Genomic DNA, 25,638 nt, shown 5'->3' with positions numbered 1-25,638 from the left:
AGTTTTGAAGGTGAAGCTGCCTTTCTCTGGGACATCTCAGGTCCCAGGGGCAGCAGGAAACACAGTGAGGATTTTCCTTCTCATCTGCAAAAAACAAAATCCAGATAAAGTCTGTTGGTCAGCAGTAGGCAGCAGCCCCATTATGGCTTGGAAGGGAGTTGGCCTGGGCTTTCAGCGGAGAGATGCAGAATTCTGCCCAGAGGCCCCGCCTCTCCCCGCTTCCCTGGCCCCTGAGGTCCATGCTAAAGCTCAGATGCAGTCCCTGTCACTTTGACTCTCGCCGAGTTTCTCGGACTGGACCCCTATGACAAACTCAAAAGGGCACAGTCTGGCCTACACATTGAGTGGGGCAGGCCTACCCTCCGTGCATTCCTAGTACCCACAGATCCATCCCTGTCAGCCCAGCCCCGCCCGGCCCACCCCAGCCTGCCCCAGCCCTGCCTCCTTCTCCAGAAACTCTTACTCACCCAGGTGTTTCCCACACTTCAGCCACAGACTTCTGGCCCTGCTTCTTCCACCTCCTCCCCTCTCTTCCGCCTGACTGATCACTTTCTGGTCCTCCTGTAGGTCCCGCTCTAGCCAGCCGGTCTGGAGGCTCCTCCCAGCACTATATCCAGGTGCCTTAGAGCATGGCGGATCCTATTTTGTCTCCTGAGGGACAGGGCTGGCAGGAGAATGTGTGTTTGTGCCAACATGAGTGCCTACGTAACTGCGTGCCTTTGTGCCTACGTGAGTATAGGAAGCCATACACACTGAAAATCAGGCGCTTCAGTGTGTGTGGCCGCGACGGGACTAAGGCCAGTCGGCGCTGTCACCTGTCAACAGTCTCCAGCCCCGGTGGCAGAACACTGTCCTGCCTAGTGAATACAACTCGGCCATCCCAAAGCACCTGGGACTAGCTCCGCTTGCAGGAAAGCGGGACGTGCCTTGTGTGCTAACCTTACCTTCGGCAGGGGTTTCCAGGCTCTGGGACAAGTAGCGCCTGCCAGAAGGCCAAGCCACACTTCCGGTCCCGTCCATGGTCAGAGTCCCCACCCATTTTCCTTCCAGGTGTTCGTCCCAGCGATGCCCTGGGACACATGCCAAGGAGTCCTCGATCTCTTTCTAGCCTCCCGCCCTGCCCCCAGACTGTGACTTCACGCAAGCCCCACCTGATCCCTGCAAGCCGCCCCCACCAGGCAGGCCCTGACCCTGCAGGACTCAGTGGGTTATCCGCGGTTCCCCTCCTGGTGGGGCCCAATCACGAGGCCATGGAGGGCAGCCCACTGACTATGACGGCCACCAGATGCTTCCAGAGTGGCAGTGTGAGGGGAGGAGTCGTTTTCTCTTGTTCCTTGTGGGTTTTCCTGGGCTATAAATCACCATCATTCCTGGAGGATGCATGCTGAGGCATCGTGCGGTCCGTATCCCAATCCTGAAGACAGGTCAGTTGCTGTGATTAGCAGAACCCACCCTGAAGAAACCTGCACATGTGTTTCACATCCGTTTCGCCCTCTTGGATCCCTGGGGTCTGAGGATCCTGCCGAGAAGAAAAGTGTTGGCTTGTTGTCCAACATTGCTCTCTGGTCACAGGGGATTTTCATCCTGTTTCCCTGGCCCTCCTGCAAGAGAGGTTGCCCAGACAAGCAGGCAGAAGAGTGTTTTCTTCCCTGGCCACCAAGCAGGAACCCTCTGCTTCCAGAGGTAGGAGTGCTTGCAGCCCGTTCTTGCTCAGACATCAGACCCACACAGTTTGGCTTCGGTGGCGACCAGAAGGAGGAGGTTGGGTTGGCTGAGATACTGAGTGGCGGATACTGGGCAAGCCTGGGATCCAGTCACATACCCCAGTAGAAGACATAGCAATGGCCAAACCCCAGGGGCCAACCAGGCTCCCTGGAAACTCACCCAGACCCAGGGATGATGGTGACACTTTGTCACCCATCAGGTGGACAGAGATTCAGTGGGATGATGATGCTGATATCCGAGGCCAGACAGTGTGTGAGGACATAGCGCCCTTGCCTGTGGTTGGGGGAATGGACATGGGGGAGCTTTTGTGGAAGAATGTGTTCTGGTGTCTGTTAGCACCTTTAGGGTGTGCCCTGTGCTCCGGGCCTCCTCCTGCATGGCTCTTCAGGCAGTGAGTGTGTGGTCAATTTGAGTGGCTGTATTGGCAGAATGAGTTTTCCATTCCCTTGCATCAGGAGGGACGAGTCATTAACTTGTGGGACCCCCGACCCTGGGAGGTGTAAACAGACGCATGAAGTTGTGCAGAGGTGGACGAGTGTGCCCGAGGTGCTGGGAGTGTAGAAGTCACAGCCCCCCACTCCCCACTTGCCCCTGGGTAGTGTTGTCTGGACAGGGCTGACTCTCTGGCTTCATTTGCTGGCAGTCGCATCAGGGTCACATGGTCTGGGTGACTCAGATTACGAACTGTGTTGTTTCACGAGGCCAGAAGCCGGGGTTGAGATGTTGGCTGACGTTGGCTCTCATGAGGGCTGTGGGAACTGTGGCTCTGCTGTGCTCGGGATGGAAAGGCCTGGGAGGCTCTGGGCTGGGTTCCACTGGGACCTTGTCCCCATCCTTACAGCCATGTGGAAATGGAAGCTGTGTGAGATGCTGAGACCGTGCTGAGGTTCAGGCCCACAGCTCTGCTCCTCTGCCTCTCCCCGCCTCCAGTAAACAGGGACCCCTCTCCAGGTACAAGGATAGAAGTGAGGATGGAGGCGCCTGTGGTCAGATCCCCTGCAGTCATGGGCTATCTCTGTATCCCTCGGCACCTCCCCAGCACCTCCTCAGCCGCAAAAAGGTGTGACAGTAACCTAGCGGGCTATTTGAAGTTTGAATTCTGTGATCCCTGCCTGGTGCCATCCCAGACCCTGGTGAGCATAGGGAGAACACCCGACCCAGCCGTCCCTGCTCTTCCTCGTTCTTTCTGTAGGCCCTGGGCAGCGGCCGGGGCATCTGCTGACAGTGGAGTGGGAAGGGCTGGGAGGAAGGTGCCTCGCAAACACATGAGGAAGACACCTGGCAGGGCCGTCTAGGGCAGCCGCAGGGCCAAGTCCAGATTGGCTAGCACAGATCTACCCTCAGCAGGCCTGTGGTAACATGGGGGATCTGTAGAGTTGGAAGTAATGGGGCCTGGAGATGAGGGGTGGAGTGGGAGCCAGGGGGGAGTCAAGCACAGGAATGTACCTGTCTGTGCTGAGGAGGGACCAGAGCCCCGCCACTGGGCTGCAAAGCCAGGGGGACCTGCCCTTCTGGGGACCCGCCCTCCCTCCTCAGTGCTCCCAGGGTTTCAGGGCCCTTTGTCTTGGAACTCACCAGGTGCCTCTCTCCACCTGTCCAGCCCTCCTTCCTGACTTCCGTGCAGACTGCACATGATGGACGGGTCCTCTGTGTTGCCACCCTCCTGTCAGTGGACAGCGTGGAGGCAGATGGAAAGAGCCAGCCGTCTGTGACCACCCCCTTTTGTGTCACCAGGAGCATCCTCTAAGGGGCTGATGTCTGGACCAGGGACTGTGTGTTGGGTGTGGTGCCTGGATTCTAAATAAAGCTGTGAGGGCAGAGCAACACTGACTGGTGTTCACCATGTGGAAATCTTGCATTTGTTTTTAGGTTTGGGGCAACGTGTTTGCAAGGTCCTTGGCGGTTGTGGTGACACTGCTTTCCAATGAGGCTCTTGGGGAAGCCCCTGGATTGGGAGCTGGTGATGCTCAGCTGCTGCTCAGGAACTTGTGGCATCATTGGGGACACAGGAGGAGCCCCTTCTGATTCAGGGTGCAAGACTCATGGAAGATGACACCTCCATGGTCAAGAGCCAGACTGGGTCTTCTGCTATGCGGCAGGCAAGGCTGCCTCAGCGAATGGCTCGGGAGCCACATTCTTGGCAGACCATGTGAAATGCTGCTGCTTCAGGTGAAAAGGGACGTGGGGACCAGATTGAGACCTGCCTGAGTCATGGGCCTCCAGCCTCATCTCGCTCAGCCAGTGGCATGTGAATAGCATGGACAGACAGAAAGAACACAGACTAGCAGTTCTCATTTGCTTCTTTATTTACTCCTGTGAAATTCTGGTGTATTTTATTAGAGCCAAAACTAGATGTTTGATTACAAATGAGTGCTTTTGAGTGTCCCTGGGGATCTGGCAGGTCAGTTATTGGGCTTATCCTTAAACTCCTCACAGAGGGCACACTTGTAATCCAAGGACCTTTCCTGCTCCTCCTCTGCCTCAGGGGCCTCGTTTGGGTCCACAACTGAAAAGGCTCCCCTCACGATGGAATCATAGGTGTTGTACAAAGTCATCGCTGAACCATAATCTGGGTACCTTGGGGAGCTCTCATGCAGTTCCCCTGCGCCATCCCTCCCAGCATTAACTGGGGGTACAGACATGATATTGCTGGATGGACCCTCTCCACTGGGGCAGCCCTGCTCGCTGAGGAGATGGCTTGACCTGAGCCCACGTGCTCCACTGGCCATAAACCAAAGGCCACAGAGCACAAATGAGCACTGTCTGGGGGTTCCGTGAACAGTTGAGGTCCCTTCTGGACCTGCTTGTCAGACTCTCCAGTGTACTAGTGATGGAATCGAGGAGAGCATCTAGTCACCACTGCTTGCTTCTTTCTCTTTGGGGTCGTTGATGTGCTGGGGGCAGACTGAGCAGTTCTTCTGGGGTCACATTTCCTCCAGATGTTCTGCAGGAGGAGGGGCTTGTCTCTCTGGAACTTGGAGTAGTGATAGATCTGAAAGGAAATGAATCACTTTAGCCATCGTGGGGGAAAATAGCTTTTCCTCACCGCCTTTCCTCCCACCACTATCCCGACCTTGCCTAACTATGGAAACAAGGTCTTCTCATTCCTGGCAGATTTTATAGGCACTCCCTGAAATCAAGTGGCCTCTCAGGGTCTGGTGTCACCCCTGTGGATCCTGTCTAAGGGGATTCGTGGAACACGACAAGGCCTGCTTTCTCCTCTTCCCTTAACCACCCTCTCATGAGAAAAAAGTTCTCCTGGAAATTGAAATCCATCCAGCACTTGGCTTGTCTAGTCCAGTCTCCCAAGAAGGGCTTTCTACACTACCGTCATCCTCTTCTTCCCTGCAGAGCGACATGAATGGTGGATTTTACTGAACGCATGCAGGTTCAGTTTATGGATGAAACTTTTGATGATGTCCTGAAGATCCTGTCCGAGCTTCTCTGCTGGAGAACCTCTGTCTGGAAGAGATCTGCCTCAATTACCACCATGTCTCCCTCATCATTCCAGTGAACTGAGGTGATGGCTGCATTCTCCAAACTCATCCAGAGGTTCCTGGGGAAGGACAGCCCACGGACGGCATTGTTCTCTTCCTCATTGGCTGTTGATGGGTTCGGGTCCTGTGGGGCGGGTTGTCTTGGGAGCCAGGATCTGGGCTCTTGGGTTGGTCCCGCCCCTTCTCCAAAGCCTCCTCTGAATCCACATTTGGATCTGGGTGACATAAGGGGGGTGCCCTGCTGCTGGCTCTCCATCAGTGAATGGGTTGAGTTGGGCTGCACGTGCCTCAGTGGAACTCTGACTATCCATGGAGCTAGTGTAGTCCAAGAGCATTTTCTACCCAAGCTGTGAATGGTCAGGGCAGAAGGGCCTCAGGGCAGGGTGGTAGTGGCCAATAAATACTGTCTGGAAATTCTAGAATGTGGGTGGTGGGCCAGGTAGCCAATTAGGTAGTCTGCTTCCTTACTTGTTTCATGATGTCACAGAGGTGATGTGGAGGGGCAGCCCTGGCCCCATGTGGGAGAGGGGTTCTGGGGACAGAGATGTGATCCCCAGCTTGTCTCCTGTCTGAAAGTATAGAGAAGTGTGTTTCAGGTTGCCTGCAAACGCTTCCATCTGTTGCCATGCGCCTTGTTTCAGGGTGCCAAGCCCTGGACAGGTTGAGAACCATGCCCCTGGCTCCACCCCTCTCCTTCCAACAGGCAGGCCTGTGGCTGTCTTCTGCTAAAAGGGCAGGCCCTGGTGAGTCCTGGCTCATCTACCACCGAGAGAGACCCCAGGGATCAGAATGGAGCCCTGGCGACTGTCCTTCCCAGAAGATGGGCTCCATAGAGGGCTGGTTGGCCTACTCCCTCTTCAGTCCCAGAGGGAAGGATTACCCTGGCTGCTGCTCTGGCTCAGGCCCCCTATTCCTCCTCCCTCGCAGCCTCTGCAGACAGGAGTGGGGAGCCCCTCAAAGCCCTCTGTTTGACGCTGGGCACAGACACCAAGACTTGCCACTTGCTGGTCTCCACATAGGTCAGGGGACCCCACAGGAACTCAGGGAACAGGGTGGCTGTCAGGCACCTGCTTGTATTCCAGGAATCCCTCCCGCACCCACACTTGGGTCAGCAGCTCCCTGGGCTACCTAAAGACACAGTGGTTACTCCAACACACACTCCCATCCTGCTTAGTACCCCAAGACTGCTTCCTCAGGGGCCAAGTCTTCATTCTGCATGATCAGGCTGAGGACCAGCACCAGGGAGCCAGCCTTGTGCAGGCTCTGCCCACTGCTCTGCATCACATCACAGGTGAGGCTCAGGGTAGGGACCATGATGTAGATGTGCTCCCCGGGGTCGAACTACTTTATCTTCAGGCCTTCGACCACCTGTATGCACTCTGAAGCTTGACTGAAGGCCACCAGGATGTGCTCCTGGTCATCCCTGAGGACCTTCTTCAGCATTTCCGCCTGGGATGTCAGATGTTTGGCCAGATACTACAGGAACAAGAACTTCATCAACTTAGCCACCATCTCCTTCAGAGCTTCCGGGGGCAAGGCCTCCACAGGGGCAGAGCAGGAGACTGTGGAGGAGGAGGTTGAGGGGAATGCACCCTCCCCAACCTCAGGCCCAAAGAGCTGCACCTCCACAGGGCCCTGACCTCACCTGGGTCCTGAAGGTCTTCCTCGAGCTTGCTCAGCTCAGTCATCTTGACCACGAACATGATGCCTGGGATCAAACTACAGAGTGAGGAAGGAGTGAGGCATGGGGGCAAATGGGACAGTTGAGGACCAAGGGCCTGGATGGTGGATAGATGGGTTGTGAACAGCCTCACCTGAGAACCACACCCTGGGCGGCCACAGGCCACTTGCAGGTCTCCGCTTGAAAAGTGCTCTCAGACCTCACAGGGGCATGCCTCTGCAGTGGCCAGTCCCTTGGCTACCTGAAGAATGAAGTGAGGTGGCTCCCCAGGGTGTGGTCAGCACAGCTCGACATTTCTAGGACTTGCAAGGTAAGGAGAATAGGTCCTTCTGGGGTCCCCTCTGTTCTGGGATGGGCAGCCCTTGTTGTCCACTCAGGGCACCCTCATCACCTTGACTCCTGGCATTTCCTGGACCTCCTCTGCTCTCTGACCTCAGGACATGGGCCTCAGACGTCTGCCATCGCCTCTTGATTCCTGCAGTTCCTGTGAGAGAAATGGAGGGGGCACCTCAGTGGTATCCTGTGGCACAGCCGTGAGCATTCTCTGACGGTACGAGGGGTGTACACTGTGAGGTCCCCACAGTTGTGTAGTGAGAGGTCCCCTCAGGGCTCCCTTGTAGTGCTTACCTTTCCCCTGGCACAACCAGGTCCGTCCCCTCTGGGGGCCTGCAAGGAAACTCAGAATAAGATCCGAGACAGAACAGAAAGTGCTGAGGGCCCCCACATGCGGCCGCACCTGCCCAGGGTCTACTGCGGGGTCCAGGCTAGGGAGATGTTCGGTGCTCAGCTCCTCCTCACGTCCTGCATGGCCTCCCAGCACTGACCACAGGGGCGGGGGTCTGCTCACTCCTTCATTGGGGTTGAGGAGTCCAGGCTCTGCCGACCTGAATCCTTCACCCTCTGCCTGAAAAACCTCACCTCCCGAGGTCCCTAAGCCAGAGGTCAAGAAACTGCTCACCCCACTCTGCGCCCTCCAAGTCCCTCTTGCAAGGGCCAAGATCCCTCCCTGTTGGGGTCTAACCGCCTTAGTCTTTCCTTGCATGCAGCCTAGACTCCAGACAAGTCCTGAAGTTGTCCCGTCTGACATTTGGAGTTTCCCCTGCTTTCAAGAGGTCCCCAGTCTCTCTGCCAGAGTTGTCAGGCAATGCGGCACGAGGTCATCCTGCCCAGGGACCACCACGGTTCCCTTTGTTCTGTGATCTGACTACCCTCACTCATTCCTCAGGGTCCTCATCTTGACTTCCAGGAGGACCTAGGCTCTGTCGTCTCCCCACTGTAGACCCTGCTCCTCACACCAGGTCCCCTGTATCACAGAGGTGGATGTAAGGAACTCAGGACAGACATAGTGTGCTCTTCTCACCCTGAGGGCTCCCAGGGCCAATGGCAGGGGCAGGCATCTGTGGGGTTCTACCACTCTTATCTTGGGATCCCTAGAGTTTTCACTTGGGGTCCCTTCAGCCTTCCCTCAGGGACCTCACCTTATCTCCAGGGATGACTTCAGATTCTCTCCTCCCCCCTTCTAATGCCCCAACCCTCACACAAGGTCCCCAGGCTTTCTGAGATGCAGATGTCAGTAACTCCGCTCTCTATACTAGGACACCAGTCTGAAATCCGGATATTAGGAAGGCAGCCCGCATACCAGGTCTCCAGTCTCTCTCAGACCCAGTCAGGAAATCCAGCATATGTTTATCCACCATATGTCCCCCCATAGCCCACTCTGCTCTGGGGTCCAGGGTCTTCTCAGTCCTTCCTCAGTGTCCTCACCTTGACTCTCAAAAGAAAGAAGATTTTTCTCACTGTCCATCTGAGGCCCTGCCCCTCCTAACAATTGCCTAATGTCTCTGAGACACAGATGCGGGTGTCAGAAGAGGCTGCCAAGTGCTCATCCCACCACCAGGGTGGCCCAGGGCTGACAGCAGGGTCAGGAATCTGTGGGGTTCCTACATCCTCCCTCAGGAACCTCATCTTGAGCCCTGGCAGATCTCGGGATGCTCCTTGTGTTGACCAGAGTCGGGACCCTCACATCAAGTTTCAGGGAGCACAGAGGGTAGATGAGCACATGCTGCAATTCCTGACATCTGGGTCTCAGAGAAACTGGGGACATGGGAAAGGGGGTGTAGCCTCAGGTGAGCAGAGGGAAGAAGCTCAGCTCCTCCTGGGTTTCAATTTGAGGAACCTGAGGGGTGACTGAGGGGACCCTGGACCCTAATCAGAGGAGACCTCAGAAAAGCCTGGAGCTGCTGTTGGTCCTTGTTGGACCTGGGATACAATGAGCCCAAAGTGCATGGTCTCACTTCCTGACATTGGGTCTCTGACTGGGGACCTCGCATATGGGTCGGGGCCTCAGGGTGGCCGATTCCCAGGCCCTGCAGGGTTGAAGACCTTGAGGAGCCTGAAAAGGGACTAGAGGACCCTGAACCCCTAATCAGAGGAGACCTCAGAGAAGTCCGACTCTGGTGTCAGTGCACAGCAACTGTGGGGTCAGGATGAGTGCCACAGTCGTGAGCTGTCTTCCTGACATCCGGGTCTTCAAGAGACTGGGTTCCTGGTATAAGGGGCGGGGCTTAAGTTGCGGAGAGGCGAGAATCCAGGTCCTGCGTGGAGGCAAGGTGAGGTTCCTGAAGGAGGACTGTGGGCACCCTGAGTGAGGATCGATGGAACCCCACAGATCCCCTTCCCTGTAGTCGGTCCTGGGAGCCCTTGGGGTGAGAAGAGCACACTGGGTCTGTCTGACTTCCTCACATGCGGATCTCAGAGAGACTGGAGGCCTTGTGAAAGTGGTGGAGTCTCAAAATGGCAGACGCGACAAAGGCGAGTCCTGCCTGGAGTCCAGGCTCCATGCGAGGAAGGATTGCGGCGGTTTGATCCCAACAGGGAGGGATCTTGGCCCCTGGAAGAGGGTCTTGGAGGGCCCAGAACGGGGTGAGCAGGGTGAGCAGTTTCTTGACCACTGGCTTAGGGAACTCGGGAGGTGAGGTTTTACGGGCGGAGGGCAGAGGTTTCAGATTCGCAGAGGCTGGTTCCCCAACTCCGATGTTGGGCTGAGCAGACCCCCGCCCCTGAGGTCAGTGCTTGGAGGCCAGGCAGGACGTTAGGAGGAGCTGGGGACCAAGCATTTCTGTAGCCTAGGACACTCGCGAGGACCTGGGCAGGTGCAGCCGCATGTGGGGCCCCACAGCATTTTCTGTTCAGGCGTGTGTGTGTGTGTGTGTGTGTGTGTGTGGTTAATACTAGCTGTGTGTGTGTGTGTGTGTGTGTATGTTGTTAATACTAGCCATGTATTTTAATACTGGTCATGTTACTTTATTATTGCTTTGTTTTGATTTTTGAATGTTGAGTTTTATTTTTTATTTTTTTTTCATTTAATTTTATTAGCAGGAGGCTAATTACTTCACAACATTGCAGTGGGTCTTGTCATACATTGACATGAATCAGCCATGGAGTTACATGTATTCCCCATCACAATCCCCCCGCCCCCTTCCCTCTCCACCAGATTCCTCTGGGTCTTCCCAGTGCACCAGGCCCGAGCACTTGTCTCATGCATCCCACCTGGTCTGGTGATCTGATTCACTATAGATAATATACATGCTGTTCTCTCAAAACATCCCACCCTCGCCTTCTCCCACAGAGTCCAAAAGTCTGTTCTGTACGTCTGTGTCTCTTTTTCTGTTTTGCATATAGGGTTATCATTACCATCTTTCTAAATTCCATATATATGTGCTAGTATGCTGTAATGTTCTTTATCTTTCTGGCTTACTTCACTCTGTATAATGGGCTCTGGTTTCTTCCATCTCAGTAGAACTGACTCAAATGAATTCTTTTTAACAGCTGAGTAATATTCCATGGTGTATATGTACCACAGCTTCCTTATCCATTCGTCTGCTGATGGGCATGTAGGTTGCTTCCATGTCTTGGCTATTTTAAACACTGTTGCAATGAACATTGGGGTGCACGTGACTCTTTCAGATCTGGTTTACTCAGTGTCTTGTTTTGAGTTTCCTTCTACTCCCCCAAAGGGGACGGTCCAGCCCATGCCCGGGGAAAGGTGAGAACTACAAGGGACCCACCACACAACTGGCTGTACTCCCAGTGTCCGCCCCCTCCTACCAGCACAGAAGGCGCAGGGCTGTGCCACAGTACTACCCTTAGATGTCACCTCCATTTCTCTCACAGGAGCTCCAGGAACCAGGAAGCAAAGGCAGAGGTCTGAAGCCTGTGTCCTGAGTTCAGACAGCAGAGGAGGTCCAGGCAGAATCAGGAGTCAAGGTGAGAGGGTGACCTGGAGTGAACCAGAGGCTCCCTATCCCAGAAGAGAGGGGGGCCCCAGAAGACCCCAATTCCTTCCAATTTATTGGACCCAGAAATCTTGGTCTGTGTTGACCGCAGCCTGGGGAGCCACCTCCCTTCCTCCTTCGGGTAGCCAGGGGACTGGCCTCCCAGGAGGAGCGCTCCTGTGAGGACTGAGAGCACCCCTCAAGGGGAGAGCTGTAAGTGGCCTGTGTCGTACCATCCAGGATGCGTTTCTTAGCCCAGGTTGCTCACAGCTCCTCTCTCCCCGAGGCCCTTGGTCCCCATCTGTACCTCTGCCTCACTTCCGTGTCTTGTTTGACCTCAGGCATTGTGCTCGTGGTTGAGATGAGTGAGCGCAGCAAACCCGAGGAAGATCTTCAGGACCCAGGCGAGGCCCAAGGCCCTGTCGAGGTGCCACTCTTGGAAGCTGAGGTGGGGGAATCCGCATCCCACTTAGCCTCCTATGCCCTAGCATCGTCCTCAGCTAATGTGGAGGCCTTGCCCCAAGAAATTCTGGATAGGATGATGGCTAACCTGATGAAGTTCCTGCTCCTCAAGTATCGAGCCAAGAAGATGACCTCCCAGGCGGAAATTCTGAATAAGGTCCTCAGGGATAACCAGGGGCACTTCCCGATGGTCTTCAGTGAAGTTTCAGAGTGCCTTCAGCTGGTCTTTGGTGTGGATGTGAAGGAGATGGACCCAGCGGAGCACACCTACATCTTGGTTCCCACCCTGGGCCTCACCTGTGATGAGATGCTGAGCGATGGGGAGGGCCTGCCCAAGGCCGGCTTCTTGGTGCTGGTCCGCAGCGTGATCATGCGGTGTGGAGATCCGGCCCCTGAGGAGGCGGTCTGGGGAGCACTCAGCAGGATGGGGGTGTATGTTGGGAGGGAGCACTGTGTCTTTGGGGAGCCCAGGGAGCTTCTGACCCAAGTGTGGGTGCAGGAGGGATACTTGAGGTACCAGCAGGTGCCTGACAGCTACCCGGCTCGTTATGAGTTCCTGTGGGGTCCCCGGGCCTATGTGGAGACCAGCAAGTGGCACGTCATGTCATTTACGCTCAGGGTCAAGGAAAGGGCTTTGGGGGCATTCCCATTCATGTCTGTAGAGGATTCGAGGGAGGAGGAATAGGGGGCCTGAGCCAGAGCAGCAGCCAGATTGATCCTTCCTTCTGTGACTGAAGAGGCTGTAGTCAGCCTTCTCAGAAGAGAGGGCCCAGACCAGTTGGGGGAACTGGTGTGTAGCATCTTTTGGTTCCTGTTCTCTGTGATGACATGGGGATTCGTCTCTTTTTTCTTTAGAAATCTTTCAAAGTTTGGTTTCACAGAAGGCTGAAGAAGCTTCATTGGCTTTGTGAATGATATTTTCCGAGTGTATTTGTGGTTACTCAGTTCAAAAACTTGAGTTTTGCTGTTTCATAAAAGATTGGGAAGTTTTCCATTTTTTTTGTGGTCTTGAACAGAATACAATGGAATAGAAATTACAACTGTTTTGAAAACATGAACTTACGTAGCACTAGTATTGAATGGAAAAGAATTAGATAATAAAAGGAATCATAGTGAATTCATGCTTATGTCCTTCTTGTTTGTCATTCACAATAACTAAATGATCTCAGTTAATTGAATTTTCCTGGATTATTAAAAAAAAGTAGCAGACTATCTGAGACCCCTGCTCACTGGCTCAGTTATTCCAAAGACATGTACAGATTCTCTGCTTCGTAAAAGGCCATGTTAGCAGTGGGGACACTAGGAGAAGCAGGACACCCCCACACTTACAGCAATGGCCCAGGAGCCGCAGTCACATGAGGTTTGTCTTGGGGGTGAGGGGAATCTCTGAAATGGATCATTGCTGTGAGGTGTCCTTTTGCTTTTTGGATAAACCCCAGAGAGATCTCTTTCTAGGGCAGGCAGGAAGGGGTCCTGGCTCTTGTCCCATAGCTGTTGACCACAGGGATGAAACAGGTGTTTTCTATCCACCATCTGCTAGGAAACCTAGAGAAATGTGAATCTTGCTCTTTGGTAGTATTCCCTCTGCTAGCCCTCTTGTCTCTGCCTTGGGAAGCTAATTAACAAGTACATTGAAATAACAGATTCTTTGGTCATCTGGAATTTTTTATTTTCACTTGTGAGCATGGTGTAGATTTCATTTGGATGAAATGAGTGAAGAGATGCTGCAAAAGTGGACAGGACCTGCTGTGTTACTAGAATCCTTGGAATTTTGAGGGAGCTGTACCCAGCTGGAGACACTGCTCTCTACCCCGAAACACACACAAACACCGAAATTGATATACATTCTCTGAGAGGAAAACACAGAACAGCAATTCTGAGTGGTTTTCTATTCCATTTTTAATTAAGCTGCCAATTCTCTGAGGTGTCCTGAAATCAAAACAATTTCCACAGGGGAGAGGGAAAGTGTCTGACATGTGAATAAACGAGAAATAAGTAGTAGCCAGTAAAGATGCAACATCCGCCAGCATCCCTGGGTTCAGGCAGGTTCAGAAGTGTGGAGGCAGCAGAGACCCAAGTTAAGGCTGTGCCTTGCATGAAAAGGTAGTAGCAACTTCCGGGCCTAAGGAGATGGTGAGGTCACTGCAGTGGGGTTGTGGATGGGTGCAGGGGGCTAAAGGGGCAGCTCTCCATGCTGAGTGCCAAACAACAAGGGGAACAGGTGATGTGATTCTGGTCACATATATGGCAGCTGCCAGATAGTCAGTGGATGCTTGAAAAAGATGGAGTATTTCAAGACCCATGTGAACTGCTCAGACTCTCCTCCCCCCAAATAAGGAGATTTTTAACTACTGCTCTTTGTGGAGCATCTGCTAGGCAGTGTGGAATTGGAGAGATGTCAGGTGTTCAGACACCTCTTGTCTTCCTCTCTCCCTGCACACATGGGGACACGACCCTGTCAAGGCCTCTTCATTTAGGAAGGGTCATATGGTGACCTGGGTCCAGTGAATTTTGAGCAGAAGCATTTTTGTCATTGACCATTTGTTCTGAAGGGGCACGGGCACCTGGGGGTTAATCCCCAAGTCAGGACAACACACAGACACAGACCACTCCGAGTGTGCTTCCTCTTCCAGAGACTAAAATCCCTCACCTCTGACCCTTGACAGGCTGCCCCACAGGGAATTGGCTGCAGGGATTCTACCCACCCGCACAAAAGACCCACAGCCTGCCCCTGCCCCCCACGAGCTTCTCTGTCAGAACCCTCTGGGCTGTGGTCAGTCTCCATCACGAGGGCAGCAGCCATTTGCCAAAGGCCCCTGTTGGGTTTGGGGGCTTCCTCCTCATGAGGCCCAGCCCCGATGCCCCCCACCCCTGCTGCCCACAGTGCCCCCTCTCCCCCAGAACCTGGCGTTGGATTTTTTCCTTCTCACCCCCCACCCCCCATGCCCCACTGAGAGTGGATTAGGGCCTGGTCCTGATGACCTCATGTGTGTAACTTTATTTGCAAATCCCATAGCAGCATCCCCTTCCACTGTGCTTTAGGTGGAACCAGCAGGTCTTGAAGCAGCCCCTGGGCAAATCTTGTGAGAGGTCAGCAGTAGTCATTGCCATGGAAGTGTGGGGCACATCTCTCAGGTCCTGAGGTGTATCAGACCTTTCATTCCCTGTGGAATCCCTGCAGAGGGTGTTGGAGTAAGCTCGGGGTCTTGTGAATGTAACTGTGAGGTCCTGGCTTTTGAGCCTGAGTGTTAGAGGCAGAGGGGTGTCTGGTCAGCCACCCGCAGAGCCTGCTAGGACTTTGGTGACCCCAGTCAGGCTGTTTGAGCAGAGGTCAAGCTCTAGCGGTTGCCTGGGAGGACACTCACCCAAGCGCCAGAGGTCGCAGACTTCAGTGAGGATTCAGAAAGGAGCCAGGCAGGAGAGGAATCTGGGTCCCAAGGGTGCGGGCTGTAAAGATGGTCAACAGCCCTAGAGACATGGAAGCAGCAAGCCCCTGGAGATCCCATCAGACTTGCCCGGGGCTGGCCGGGAGACGTAGTGGGGAGCAGAGGTCACTGCAGGTGAACTGCCACCCCGGTCTCCATGAGGACATCTGTGCTCTGGCGCCAAGGCTGGGAACACAGCCCCAGGGGCACGCCAGGATGTATATGTGACAGTTCTCATGGCAGGTACTCCTCATGCGCCTTATGGGATATGAATGTTAAGTGTGGTTGGGTTCTTGCTCTGGGTACAGAAGAACCTCAGGCCTTTGATTGCAAGGAGGCCCAAACTGTCCCCCGCCCCCACCGACTTATCTGGAGGTCATTTCCAGGATCCAGCATCTTCTGCAGCAGCCTCTGTGTGGACACACACCACCCTGTTCCCAAGCTGATATTTCCTAGGGCATCACAGATTGGACAGGCACCACCCTTGGGTTAAGGATTCTCAGTGAGTGTTCTGCTCCTCTGAGAAGTCCCTGTGTTTCCTCATGGCTTCCCTGGAGGCTCAGTGTTAAAGAATCTGCCTGCAATGTGGGAGATGCAAGTTCAATGCCTGGGTGGGAAGGTACTCTAGAGGAGGAAAAGGCATCCCACTCCACTCTTCTTGCCTGGGAAATCCCATGGACAGAGGAGATGGGGTGGAGGGGTGTGTGCCACAGTCCATGGTGTCGCAAAGCGTGAGACATGACTGATCGACTGAGCACTCACATGTATGCACAACTAAAGGTTGCTCTGGACCCTTGTATCCCTGGCAAGACATTGACCCCTGCCTTGATCTTGACAGACTTCTGTGGCAAATAATATTGGCAGACGTCTTAAAATGGTTTTTGAGCAAGTATGGAGTTCCAGGTCGACCCCTGGCCTCGGTTGGTGGCTTTTGCCACATCCAGGCAAAACATCTATGAGGTTGGATTAGGGCAGTGTTTGTGGGACTTGAGAAAAATAGTGGATCCAGAGATGTTTCTGTGGTGGAAGTGGTCCGGTGAGTATATTATATGGGATTGATGTTAAGGGAGAGGAAAAGTTGAAGCTAATTTAGCAAGGGTTGTTTCACACTTACAGGTTCCGTGTGCTTGTGTTTGGTTTCCTTTCTATTTCCTTTTTTATCATACTCAGCATGTGTTGCCCAAAGTTTCCTTGCCTTTTTTATTTTGAAAATAGTCTTTATTTTCACCTTATCCTTTGTAACCCTTTTAACCCTTGTAACCCATGATGATTTGAAAAAAAAATATTGTGAAAATAGCAGAAATCTCTTATGCCCCTCACCCAGTCTCCCCTATTCCTAATATCTTACAGTAATATGATATATTTATTACAATTAATGAGGAAGTATTGATGCATTATTTATTATCAACTAAATCCCATACTTCACTCAGATTTCTGTTAGTTTTACCCATTCCCGGATCCTGGCAAGGAAAATACCCTACATTTACTTGTAATGTCTCCTTGGGTTCCTCTTAGCTTTATATTTTCTTTGTTTTGGATGGTCTTGACATTTTTGAGGAGTACTCAGTAGATGTTTTGTACCATGTCCCTTGACTGATATTTGTCTGATAATTTACTCTTGACTAGCCTGGGATTACAAGTTCGGGGGAGGAATTTTACAGGTGTAAAATCCTATTCTCATCACATTGTATCAAGGGTGTATACTATTAGCACAATTGATCACTGATGATGCTCCCATTGATCATGTGGCTGAGGTAGTGCTTGTCATGTGTCTATGTGATAAAGTGATCGTTTTATACCCCCTTTCTATCCTGTCCTCTTTGGAAGAAAGTCACGATGTGCAGTCCATGCCTCAGGGGTGAGGAGTTATGCTCCCCTTTCTACAAGTGGGAATGTCTGCATAAATTGGAATGTTACTGTGTGGAACACTTGCCTATCCTTGTTTGTGTAATTAAGAAATTATTTCTGTTTCTCAGTATGGAATCATGGTATCTTTATTACATGTTGGGTTACAATCCAATACAACTTTATATATTTTTATTTTCAAATTGTTCTCGGATTGGTCATTAAGAACTCTTCCTGTCATCTCCTTTCGTAGTTACCTTTGTCATAAATCTTACATGGAAAAAGAGAAAGCTATCCCCAAAGCAATCTGCAAAAAAAACAAACCAAAAACAGAAGAGAAAAAAATTGAAATCAAAAATAAAGAAAAAAAAGTCATGGGATAAAAACTGGTTCATTGGAAAGATCAACCAAATTGATAAAACTCTAGCCAGATATTCAAAATCTAAAAAACAGAAGACAAATGACTAATATCAGAAATGAAGAACTATTACTACAATTCTACAACCTGTACACCAAAGATGTTGGAAGGATAAAAGTAAACACTAAGAACAAATCTATGTATAGTACATAAATTCAGGAACTTAAGTGGAATTTAAAATTCTTCAAAATTCACAAACTACCCAACTCACCCCTGATGAAATGTATAACCTTTATAGTACTACAACTATTAGAGAATGGATATCACGTTTTGAAATTTTCTAAGAAGAAAATCTTTAGAACCTCAGAAATATAATAAAACTCAAAACAGAAATTGTCAGAACCATCTTTATCAGAAATCTGAAGAATTGTCAAAAGTTAGCAGCAACTAAGCTACCAAGACTGTGAGCTCCTCTGGGTCAGGGTTACTTATCATGCTCTGTGGTCCTGGTGTCCACCATGGGCCTTGGCACACAGTGGGAGATCAGAAAGTGTTTGCTAAATAATGTCTTACTCATGGCTCCTGCAATCTGGATGGATCAACTCTATTTGGCCCCCAGTACATGTAACAGGTCAACACGACCATAAACACAAACGGGAGCAGTGACACAAGGACATCTCTGCAAACATCTGTGGAGAGGTGCCTGACACACAGCCAAGAGAGACAGAACTGTTTGAGCACATGGGTAGGTTTAAAACATTCCTTTTTTTTTTTTTTTCATGAAAATCTGATCACTGCTGTGAAAGAACAAAATGGTGACAAGAAAGAGTTCCTCATAGAATGACAAGCTGAGCCCATGTCCTCCAAGTGCTGGGAGAACAGAAGTGGCATTTAGGATGAATTGACCAACCAGACACAATAGGAAAGCTATTTTGGTTTGAAGGAATACAATATTCTGATGACTTCCAGAAGTATAAAACCCAGGCCTTTCCTAACATATCCTGTGGCACATTCAAGATACAGAGACCTTTGACTCTTCTAACAGCATAAACATTCTGACCATTCCCTGATAGTGTATGTGTTAAATGTCAGTACACAAGATACAAGTGCCTGCACAGTCTGAATTCCAGGCATGGCCTTCCTGTCACTATTATACAAAAGTGAGTGTATGAAACCAGTATTGAGTAATTCTGTTTCACTTTTGCGTAAGTCCAAAGGACCTGAGACTGTGTTTGGTTAGCTCAGTCCTATGTGAGAAGTCCCAATAGGGTCATTCTATGGCCAGAACAGAAGGTTGTGGAGCAGGGAAAGACAAAAGGAACACACAAATACAGATGCTGTTGGGAGCTCGCTGGCTGATAAAATGAATAAAACTGCCCAGCTCCAGGAGAAACACCTGCCCAGCACTGGGGCCAAGTATTGTCAGTGTTCCCCCTGAAACTTTTTTTTTTTTAATTGAGCTGTAAATTCAGATTTTGATGTGGCCTCTCCCGATTTTACATGGGCCCGTAGCTCTGCTTCACCTGGCCTCCTGAACACATGCCTTCTCCTCTGGTGGTGGTGGGCCTGACCACTGTGCCCACCCAGATTTTCAGCCTGCTTCCTGGGCAGCTCCCAGTGGCCATGCTGGCACCTCTGTGCGCCATCTGGATGCCCATCATGGCTCAGGCCCAGAACCCCTTCTATTGCTGTTCAGGCAGTCGCTCTTTCCCATAAACACCAGCCATTGTTTCCCATAATCCCCACAGCATTCACGTTCACCCCTAGAGGACCCCAAATATGCAACCTATTCAGACAGATAGAGGCGGTCCTGGGGTCAGAACACTCCATGGAATAAGGAGCCTGAAAACACAAGGGATTTCCCACCCAGCACAGGTCTTCAGCGCCTCCATCGTGGGCCTGCCTGAGCATTTGAGTCCCCTCAGGCACCTGCTTGCTCGGAAGGTAGGACATATGGCTGTCCACCTCAAGCACAATGTGAGTACCTTGTACACACTCAGGGAAGCCCCTCAGATACTCTGCACCCACTCATTGAAAAGACCAATCAATGGCTTGACAAGAGCCTGGTGGAGTGGCTCCATGGAAAAAGGAACAATGTCCAGCAGGCTCCTCACTTGACATATGAGGAGAAATTAAGCCTGCCCTTGTCGGGGGCCCCCAAAGAGCCCTTCCTGTCCTGCAATGCACAGGGCTGGAGCTTGTGGTCCCTGTCCGAGGCCTGCAGGTGTTCAATTTGGGGACTCGCTGGTGTCTGGACAGCAGGCCCGAGCTTTGGCTTCATTGCACGGCCTGCATCTGGTGACATTTTCTTGTTTCTCTTTTCTTTCCCCTTTTCAGCTAAACACTCCAAGGGTGTCACACCTCAGCACCCTTTGCTTGCTGGGGTGTCCATTTTATAACACGCTTTCTCTTAAAAAAGTGTTTGTCCTGAGGAGCATAGCAAAGAGCCCTCCAGGGTCGTGCTGCAGAGACAAGGGCTCCAAGGTCAGGAGAGGGGAGAGCGCGCACACCAGTCCACCAAAACCGAAAGGCTGGGTCTCCTTGTTTGCAGTCTGGTGCAGGCAGAGGAGGCCCCTGAGAAAGGGCACAGGGCGGTGCAGGCCAGACCTCTGTCAGCCCCAGCACTGAGCTGCCATGACGCCTGACCAAGCTACTCACTTCCAAGTCAAATCACAGCTCCATATGAAGGTTCGCTGCCTGGTGAACACCTTACCTTTTCAGAAGGTTTCATTTGATTTTTTTGTCTTGACTTCCGTATGCCTCCTGACCTGGAATTACATTCACATGCTGCTTTTAAAAACCACATTTCCAGGAATCTCAGCATGTGTGGCACCTGCTTACCTGTCAGTCTATAAAGTGGAGATGTGCTGATTGCAATCTCAAGTCACCTGCTTGTCACAAAAGGTATCTTTTATTTACAAAGCCAAGGCTGCCTGACATCCAAAGAGACCCATGGGGTACATCACTCCCCCCACTCAGTCCTTGGTAGCTTTCAACTGATGTCTGTGGAGTGAAGTGGCTAAGCATGGGTCTTTCTGGGCCGGGCAGAGGGAGCAGCATAAGGTCACAAAAGACTGGAGGGAGGGAGCATGGCCCTTATGGGCTGGCCCTGGACAGTCAAGCTATCTCGAGCCCCAGGCATGCCCTGGTCATCCGAGGAGAGGCCAGGTGGCTCTAAAGGCATGGGTTTTGTTCTGTCCCCGAAGCCGCCCAGGCAACACTGTCGAGGAGAGTGGAAACGCAATTCAACCAGACAGGGTGTCTCAGAGAGGGGTCCTGCCTCACAGGTGCTCCAGCTAGGTTAGGGTGACCTTGGGGGCCCAATAGGGCAGACCCCGGGGAGCCGGTAATCCACGGCCAACTCACTTCCCACCAGCTCTCCCTGAGCCTCCCTCGGCCAAGTGCTCATCTTGGGTCCTCAGTGGCTCTTTCGTCCCCTGGGCTCCCCTGCTCTGTCGTTTCACAAAGGGCGGTGCCATGGCCAAACAGGGATGAGGTGGGGAGGCTGGAAGTGTCTGATTACTGGATGACAGAGACAACGCTTAACCTGTGAAGAGCAAACTTGGCGGTGGTCTGGAATGCCAGCTCTCTGCAGGAGGAACCGACTGGGACTCTGTGGGAACTGTCATGACGAAGGGCCCTGGGATGAGTCGAGCTACAAACTGGCAGGGGAGTCTGATGAGACACCATGGCCTGGGTTTTGTCCATGCCCAGCCCCACAAACAAGGCCTTTGAATGGGCAGCAAGGTGCTCAGCCATCCGCTGAGCCTCTGGAAAGGGAGGGAAGGTCCCCATCTCCAGGGTCTGAGGTCCCAGCCAGGGGATTCCTGAGGCCCCATGCAAACCGTCCAGACGATGAGCTCTGCATGCCCCCGCCCTGAGCAAACATGGGGATGCCCATGTCTAACTCAGGCAGCACCTCTGATCTTCGAGCAGTGCTCTGGGAAGTTTTGGGGGGTTGGGGTCAGCCAGGCCATCATGGGGGCTGGACTGGACTGCAGTGAGGCTGAATCCTTGGCCCTCAGAGGCCCCAGGGGCACAGCAGCTCAGCCACCCACCCTCCTCCCGAATGCCTCTCCTTCCTGGTAGAAGAGTCTAAGGTCACCCAAGCAGTGGGGACTTAGAACCCAAAACAAAGGAGTTCGTGGCTTCCAAGAGCCCCTCTGGCCACTCTGCACAAGAAGGGTCCATGGTGAGGGGACATCCATGTAGACCAGTGAAAGTGAGCCACTAGGAGACAACCCTGGGGATACCCCGGAGAGGAGGAGTGTGAAGTCACTATGCGCGGCCAAGGCCATCTCCAGGCTGCTGAATTCTTGCTAACTCATGAGCCACTCCTCACCCTCTTTGGCTAAAACAACATCTTTAATACAAATCTTTACAATTGTGGTGATTCCTGAGGGGCCCCCATGGGAAGGTGAATGGTCCCTGACTGTCATGGGTGCAGCAGCCTCCCATCCAGCATCTGTGCTGGGACTGCAGTCTTCTCTCAAGTGTTAAGGAGGCACCATCCTGAGAGAGGATGAGGGGGTCCAGGCGCCCCGGAACAGAGGGCCCCATAGAACACAACTCCACCACTCCTGGGCCTCCTGGGGGCCCCGTCTGGGCTGTCAGGCTGAGACCCCCAAGCCCCCTTACTTCCTCAGTGAAGTCAGGGATTCAGAGGCTTGGGGCACAGTCACAGGTGGGCAGAGGGATGGTGCACACGTCCTACCCAGATTTGAGGTGAGGACCAGAGGAGACTGAGGCTCCCCAGGGGATGCATGTGCCACCCTCCCGACAGCCCTGGGGGACCATGCATCCTGATATCCAGATGTGACGTCACTGATCCTGATGGGAAGGGAGAAGTGAGGGCCTGGGTCAGGTGCCCGTGTTAAGGTCAGCAGAGTGAAGGAGTCCAGCTGTGTCAAGAGTCAAGGTGGAACCCTGAGGGGGGCTCTGGGACCCCAGGACATCAAGGTCATCAATGCTCTCAGCCCTGGGAGACCCCAGCAGGGTTGTGGTAATGAGCACCCTACTCCTGCTTGCCTCTCAGGGATTCCGGCTGGGGAGGGTCTGGTTCTAAGGGGAGCAATGTCGGGGTAAGAGTGTGGTACCCAGACCTGCTGAGAGTCAAAATGAAGAGCAGGAGGAGGGTTGAGGAATGTCAGGGCAACATCTCACCTCTGGGAAGCCCTTGGCTTGGAGCCCTGATGTCATGTCTGCAGACTCCCCCTGAGAGTCTCAGGTCAGTGATGGCCTGGAGTGAGGACCCTGTCTCTGGTCAACACAAGGGGCATCCCTAGACCTGCCAGGGCTCGAGATGAGGACCTTGAGGGAGGACACAGGCAACCCCACAGGTCCTAGAACCCGCTTTCCGCCCGGGGCGACTCTGCTGGCTGCATGGGCACAGGGTCTAGCGACACTGGAGACGTGATATAAGGCGCAGGGCCTCGGAGATTGGAGAGGAGATTCTGAGGTTCTGAAGGAGTTTAGTTGAGGACCCTGAGGGAGGACTGAGGACCCTGGGGGAGGACTGAGGGGATCCCTCAAGAGGAGATTTTTAAGTGGCCTGTGTCAGACCATCCCGGGTGTGATTTTCAGCCGAGACCTGTGGTCCCCATCTGTCCCCTGCCTCACCCCTCTCTGTGGTTTCATCACAGGCAACGCACTCATGGTCGAGATGTGTGAGCTGAGCAAGCCAAGCAGGCACGAGGAAGACCTTCAGGACCCAGGCGAAGCCCAGGGCACGGTGGAGGTTCAGCTCTTGGGAGCTGAGGTCGGGGAGGCTGCATCCCCCTTGGCCTCCTCTGCCCCTGGGGAGAGCAGCCACTCTGCCCGCTGTGAGTTCCTGTGGGGTCTCCGGGCCTATCTGGAGACCAGCAAGTGGCAAGTCATGGCATGTGTGCTCAGGGTCAAACAAAGGGCTTTGAGGGCCTTCCCACCCCTGTCTGCAGAGGCTGCAAGGGAGGAGGAAGAGGGTGCCTGAGCCAGAGGAGGAGTCAGGTGATCCTTCCCTCTGTCATTGAAGAGGGAGTGGTCAGCCTTCTCAGGAGTGAGGGACTGGGCAACTTTGGGGAACTGGTGTGTAGCATCTTTGGGTTCTTCTTTTCTACGATGACATGGAGATTCATCTCTGCTTTCTTTTTTTTTTTTTTTAATTTTTTTTTTCAGTGGGTTTTGTCATACATTAACATGAATCAGCCATAGAGTTACACGTATTCCCCATCCCGATCCCCCCTCCCACCTCCCTCTCCACCCGACTCCTCAGGGTCCTCCCAGTGCACCAGGCCCGAGCACTTGACTCATGCATCCCACCTGGGCTGGTGGTCTGTTTCAACATAGATAATATAAATGCTGTTCTTTCAAAACATCCCACCCTCACGTTCTCCCCCAGAGTTCAAAAGTCTGTTCTGTACTTCTGTGTCTCTTTTTCTGTTTTGCATATAGGGTTATCGCTACCATCTATCTAAATTCCATATATATGTGTTAGTATACTGTAATGTTCTTTATCTTTCTGGCTTACTTCACTCTGTATAATGGGCTCCAGTTTCATCCATCTCCTTAGAACTGATTCAAATGAATTCTTTTTAACAGCTGAGTAATATTCCATGGTGTATATGTACCACAGCTTCCTTGCTTTCTTTAGAAACATTTCAAACTCTGATAGTTTAATAGAAGGCTACATAACATGTAATGTCTTAGTTTGTGAATGATGAGGATCAAAATGTGTTTGTAGTTACCGAGTTCAAGTACAAAAGTTTTGCTCTTTTGTAAAGGAGATAGGGAAGTCTTCCATTTTGTTTTGTGACCCAGAAGGGGATACACTGGAATGTGAATTAGAACTGTTTTGGAAACGTGAGCTTACTTAGCAGCAATACTGATGGGGGAAGATTTAGATTATAATCATGGTGATCATAGTGAATTCATGTTCTTGTCCTTTTGGGATATCACTCTCAAAAGCTAAGTTATCTGTAATTTGAGTTTGTCTGGCTTATTTACGGAAGTAGCCGACAATTAATCTGAGCCCTTGCCAACTGGCTCATTTATTCTGAAGACCTTTGCACAGCCTCTTCTCCCTGAAAGGCTGTGTTAGCAGTGAAGACACAAGGAGAAGCAGGGCACCCCCACACCTAGAGTGATGGTCTAGGGGCAAGAGTCACTCAAGGAATCTGCAGAGACCTCCCCTATTCCCACAGAGCAAGCAACACAGGACAAGCTCCAGGAGAAGCACCCTGGGGTTGGTGCATGAACCAGGGCTCTTTTGGTCTTTGGGAAGCTGGATTCCTTCTGTGAGAGGAAGGGCTCTCACAGGAAGGGCTCTTGTGATGGGCTGCATGATGGTATCCCTCAGTATTGCATTGTGACTTAGGGCTGAAGGGAATGTCTGAAAGGGACCACTGCTGTGAGGTGTCCTTTTGCATATTGGATAAACCCCAAAAAGATGTGTTTATGGGGCAGGAAGGAAAGGGGTTCTGGCTCTTGTCACATTGCTGCTGACCACAGGGGCAATGGAGGTGTTTTCCACACCATATCTTCTAGGAATCCTGCAGAACTTTGGTCACACTCCTTGGAAGTGATGCCCAAGAAATTCATGGAACTATCCTCTCTTTCCTGGGACTGGGGATACATTAACAAGGTGTTAATGAACTTTAAAATATCTTCTTTTGTAATTGGCCATTAATCAAGGACTTGTGGACCTAACAGAAGCAGAAGATATTAAAAAGACATGGCAAGATACACAGAAGAACTATACAAAGAAGATCTTCATGACCCAGATAATCACGATTGTGTGTTCACTCACCTAGAGCCAGACATCCTGGAATGTGAAGTCAAGTGGGCCTTAGGAAGCATCACTACTCACAATGCTAGTGGAGGTGATGGAATTCCAGTGGAGCTATTTCAAATCCTCAAAGATGATGCTGAGAAAGTGCTGCACTCAATATGCCAGCAAATTTGGAAACCTCTGCAGTGGCCACAGGACTGGCAAAGCTCAGTTTTCATTCCAATACCAAAGTACGGCAATGCCAAAGAATGCTCACACTACTGCACGATTGCACTTTCCTCAAATACTTGTAAAGTAATGCTGAAAAATCTCTGGCTGAGTTGCCAACACTGCCCTTAGTTTCGGATTGGGTTATTTGGGTGGTTGTTCGCTGTCATAATAAGCACAATATAGCTTGTGTTTCTGTGTTCCTGTTGACTTTTCAAAGAAGAGATTTTGGATTTTAAGCAAGTGATTTCATTTCTATGCATGATCATAGATTTTATCATGGGATTAAATGAGAAAGCACAGCCCAAAGTAACCTTTCCCAAACAAAACAAGTTAATGTCTCTCAAGGTAATATACTCTACTGCATAATAATATTATTTTAAAAACAGTGGTTGAATA

General features: G+C 51.9%; 1 protein-coding gene across 1 annotated transcript; it reads left to right on the top strand.

Annotated features, from left to right (window-relative positions):
• The first annotated feature begins 11,538 nt into the window (after positions 1-11,538).
• LOC136155282 (melanoma-associated antigen 10-like) lies at positions 11,539-12,324 on the top strand. Its single transcript, XM_065917110.1, has one exon. The coding sequence runs from the start codon at positions 11,539-11,541 to the stop codon at positions 12,322-12,324; it is 786 nt and encodes a 261-aa protein (XP_065773182.1).
• Positions 12,325-25,638: the final 13,314 nt, after the last annotated feature.

The sequence above is a fragment of the Muntiacus reevesi genome, unplaced genomic scaffold (genome assembly GCF_963930625.1).
Source record: "Muntiacus reevesi unplaced genomic scaffold, mMunRee1.1 SCAFFOLD_111, whole genome shotgun sequence".
NCBI lineage: Eukaryota > Metazoa > Chordata > Mammalia > Artiodactyla > Cervidae > Muntiacus > Muntiacus reevesi.
This window is presented reverse-complemented; position numbering and strand designations above follow the sequence as displayed.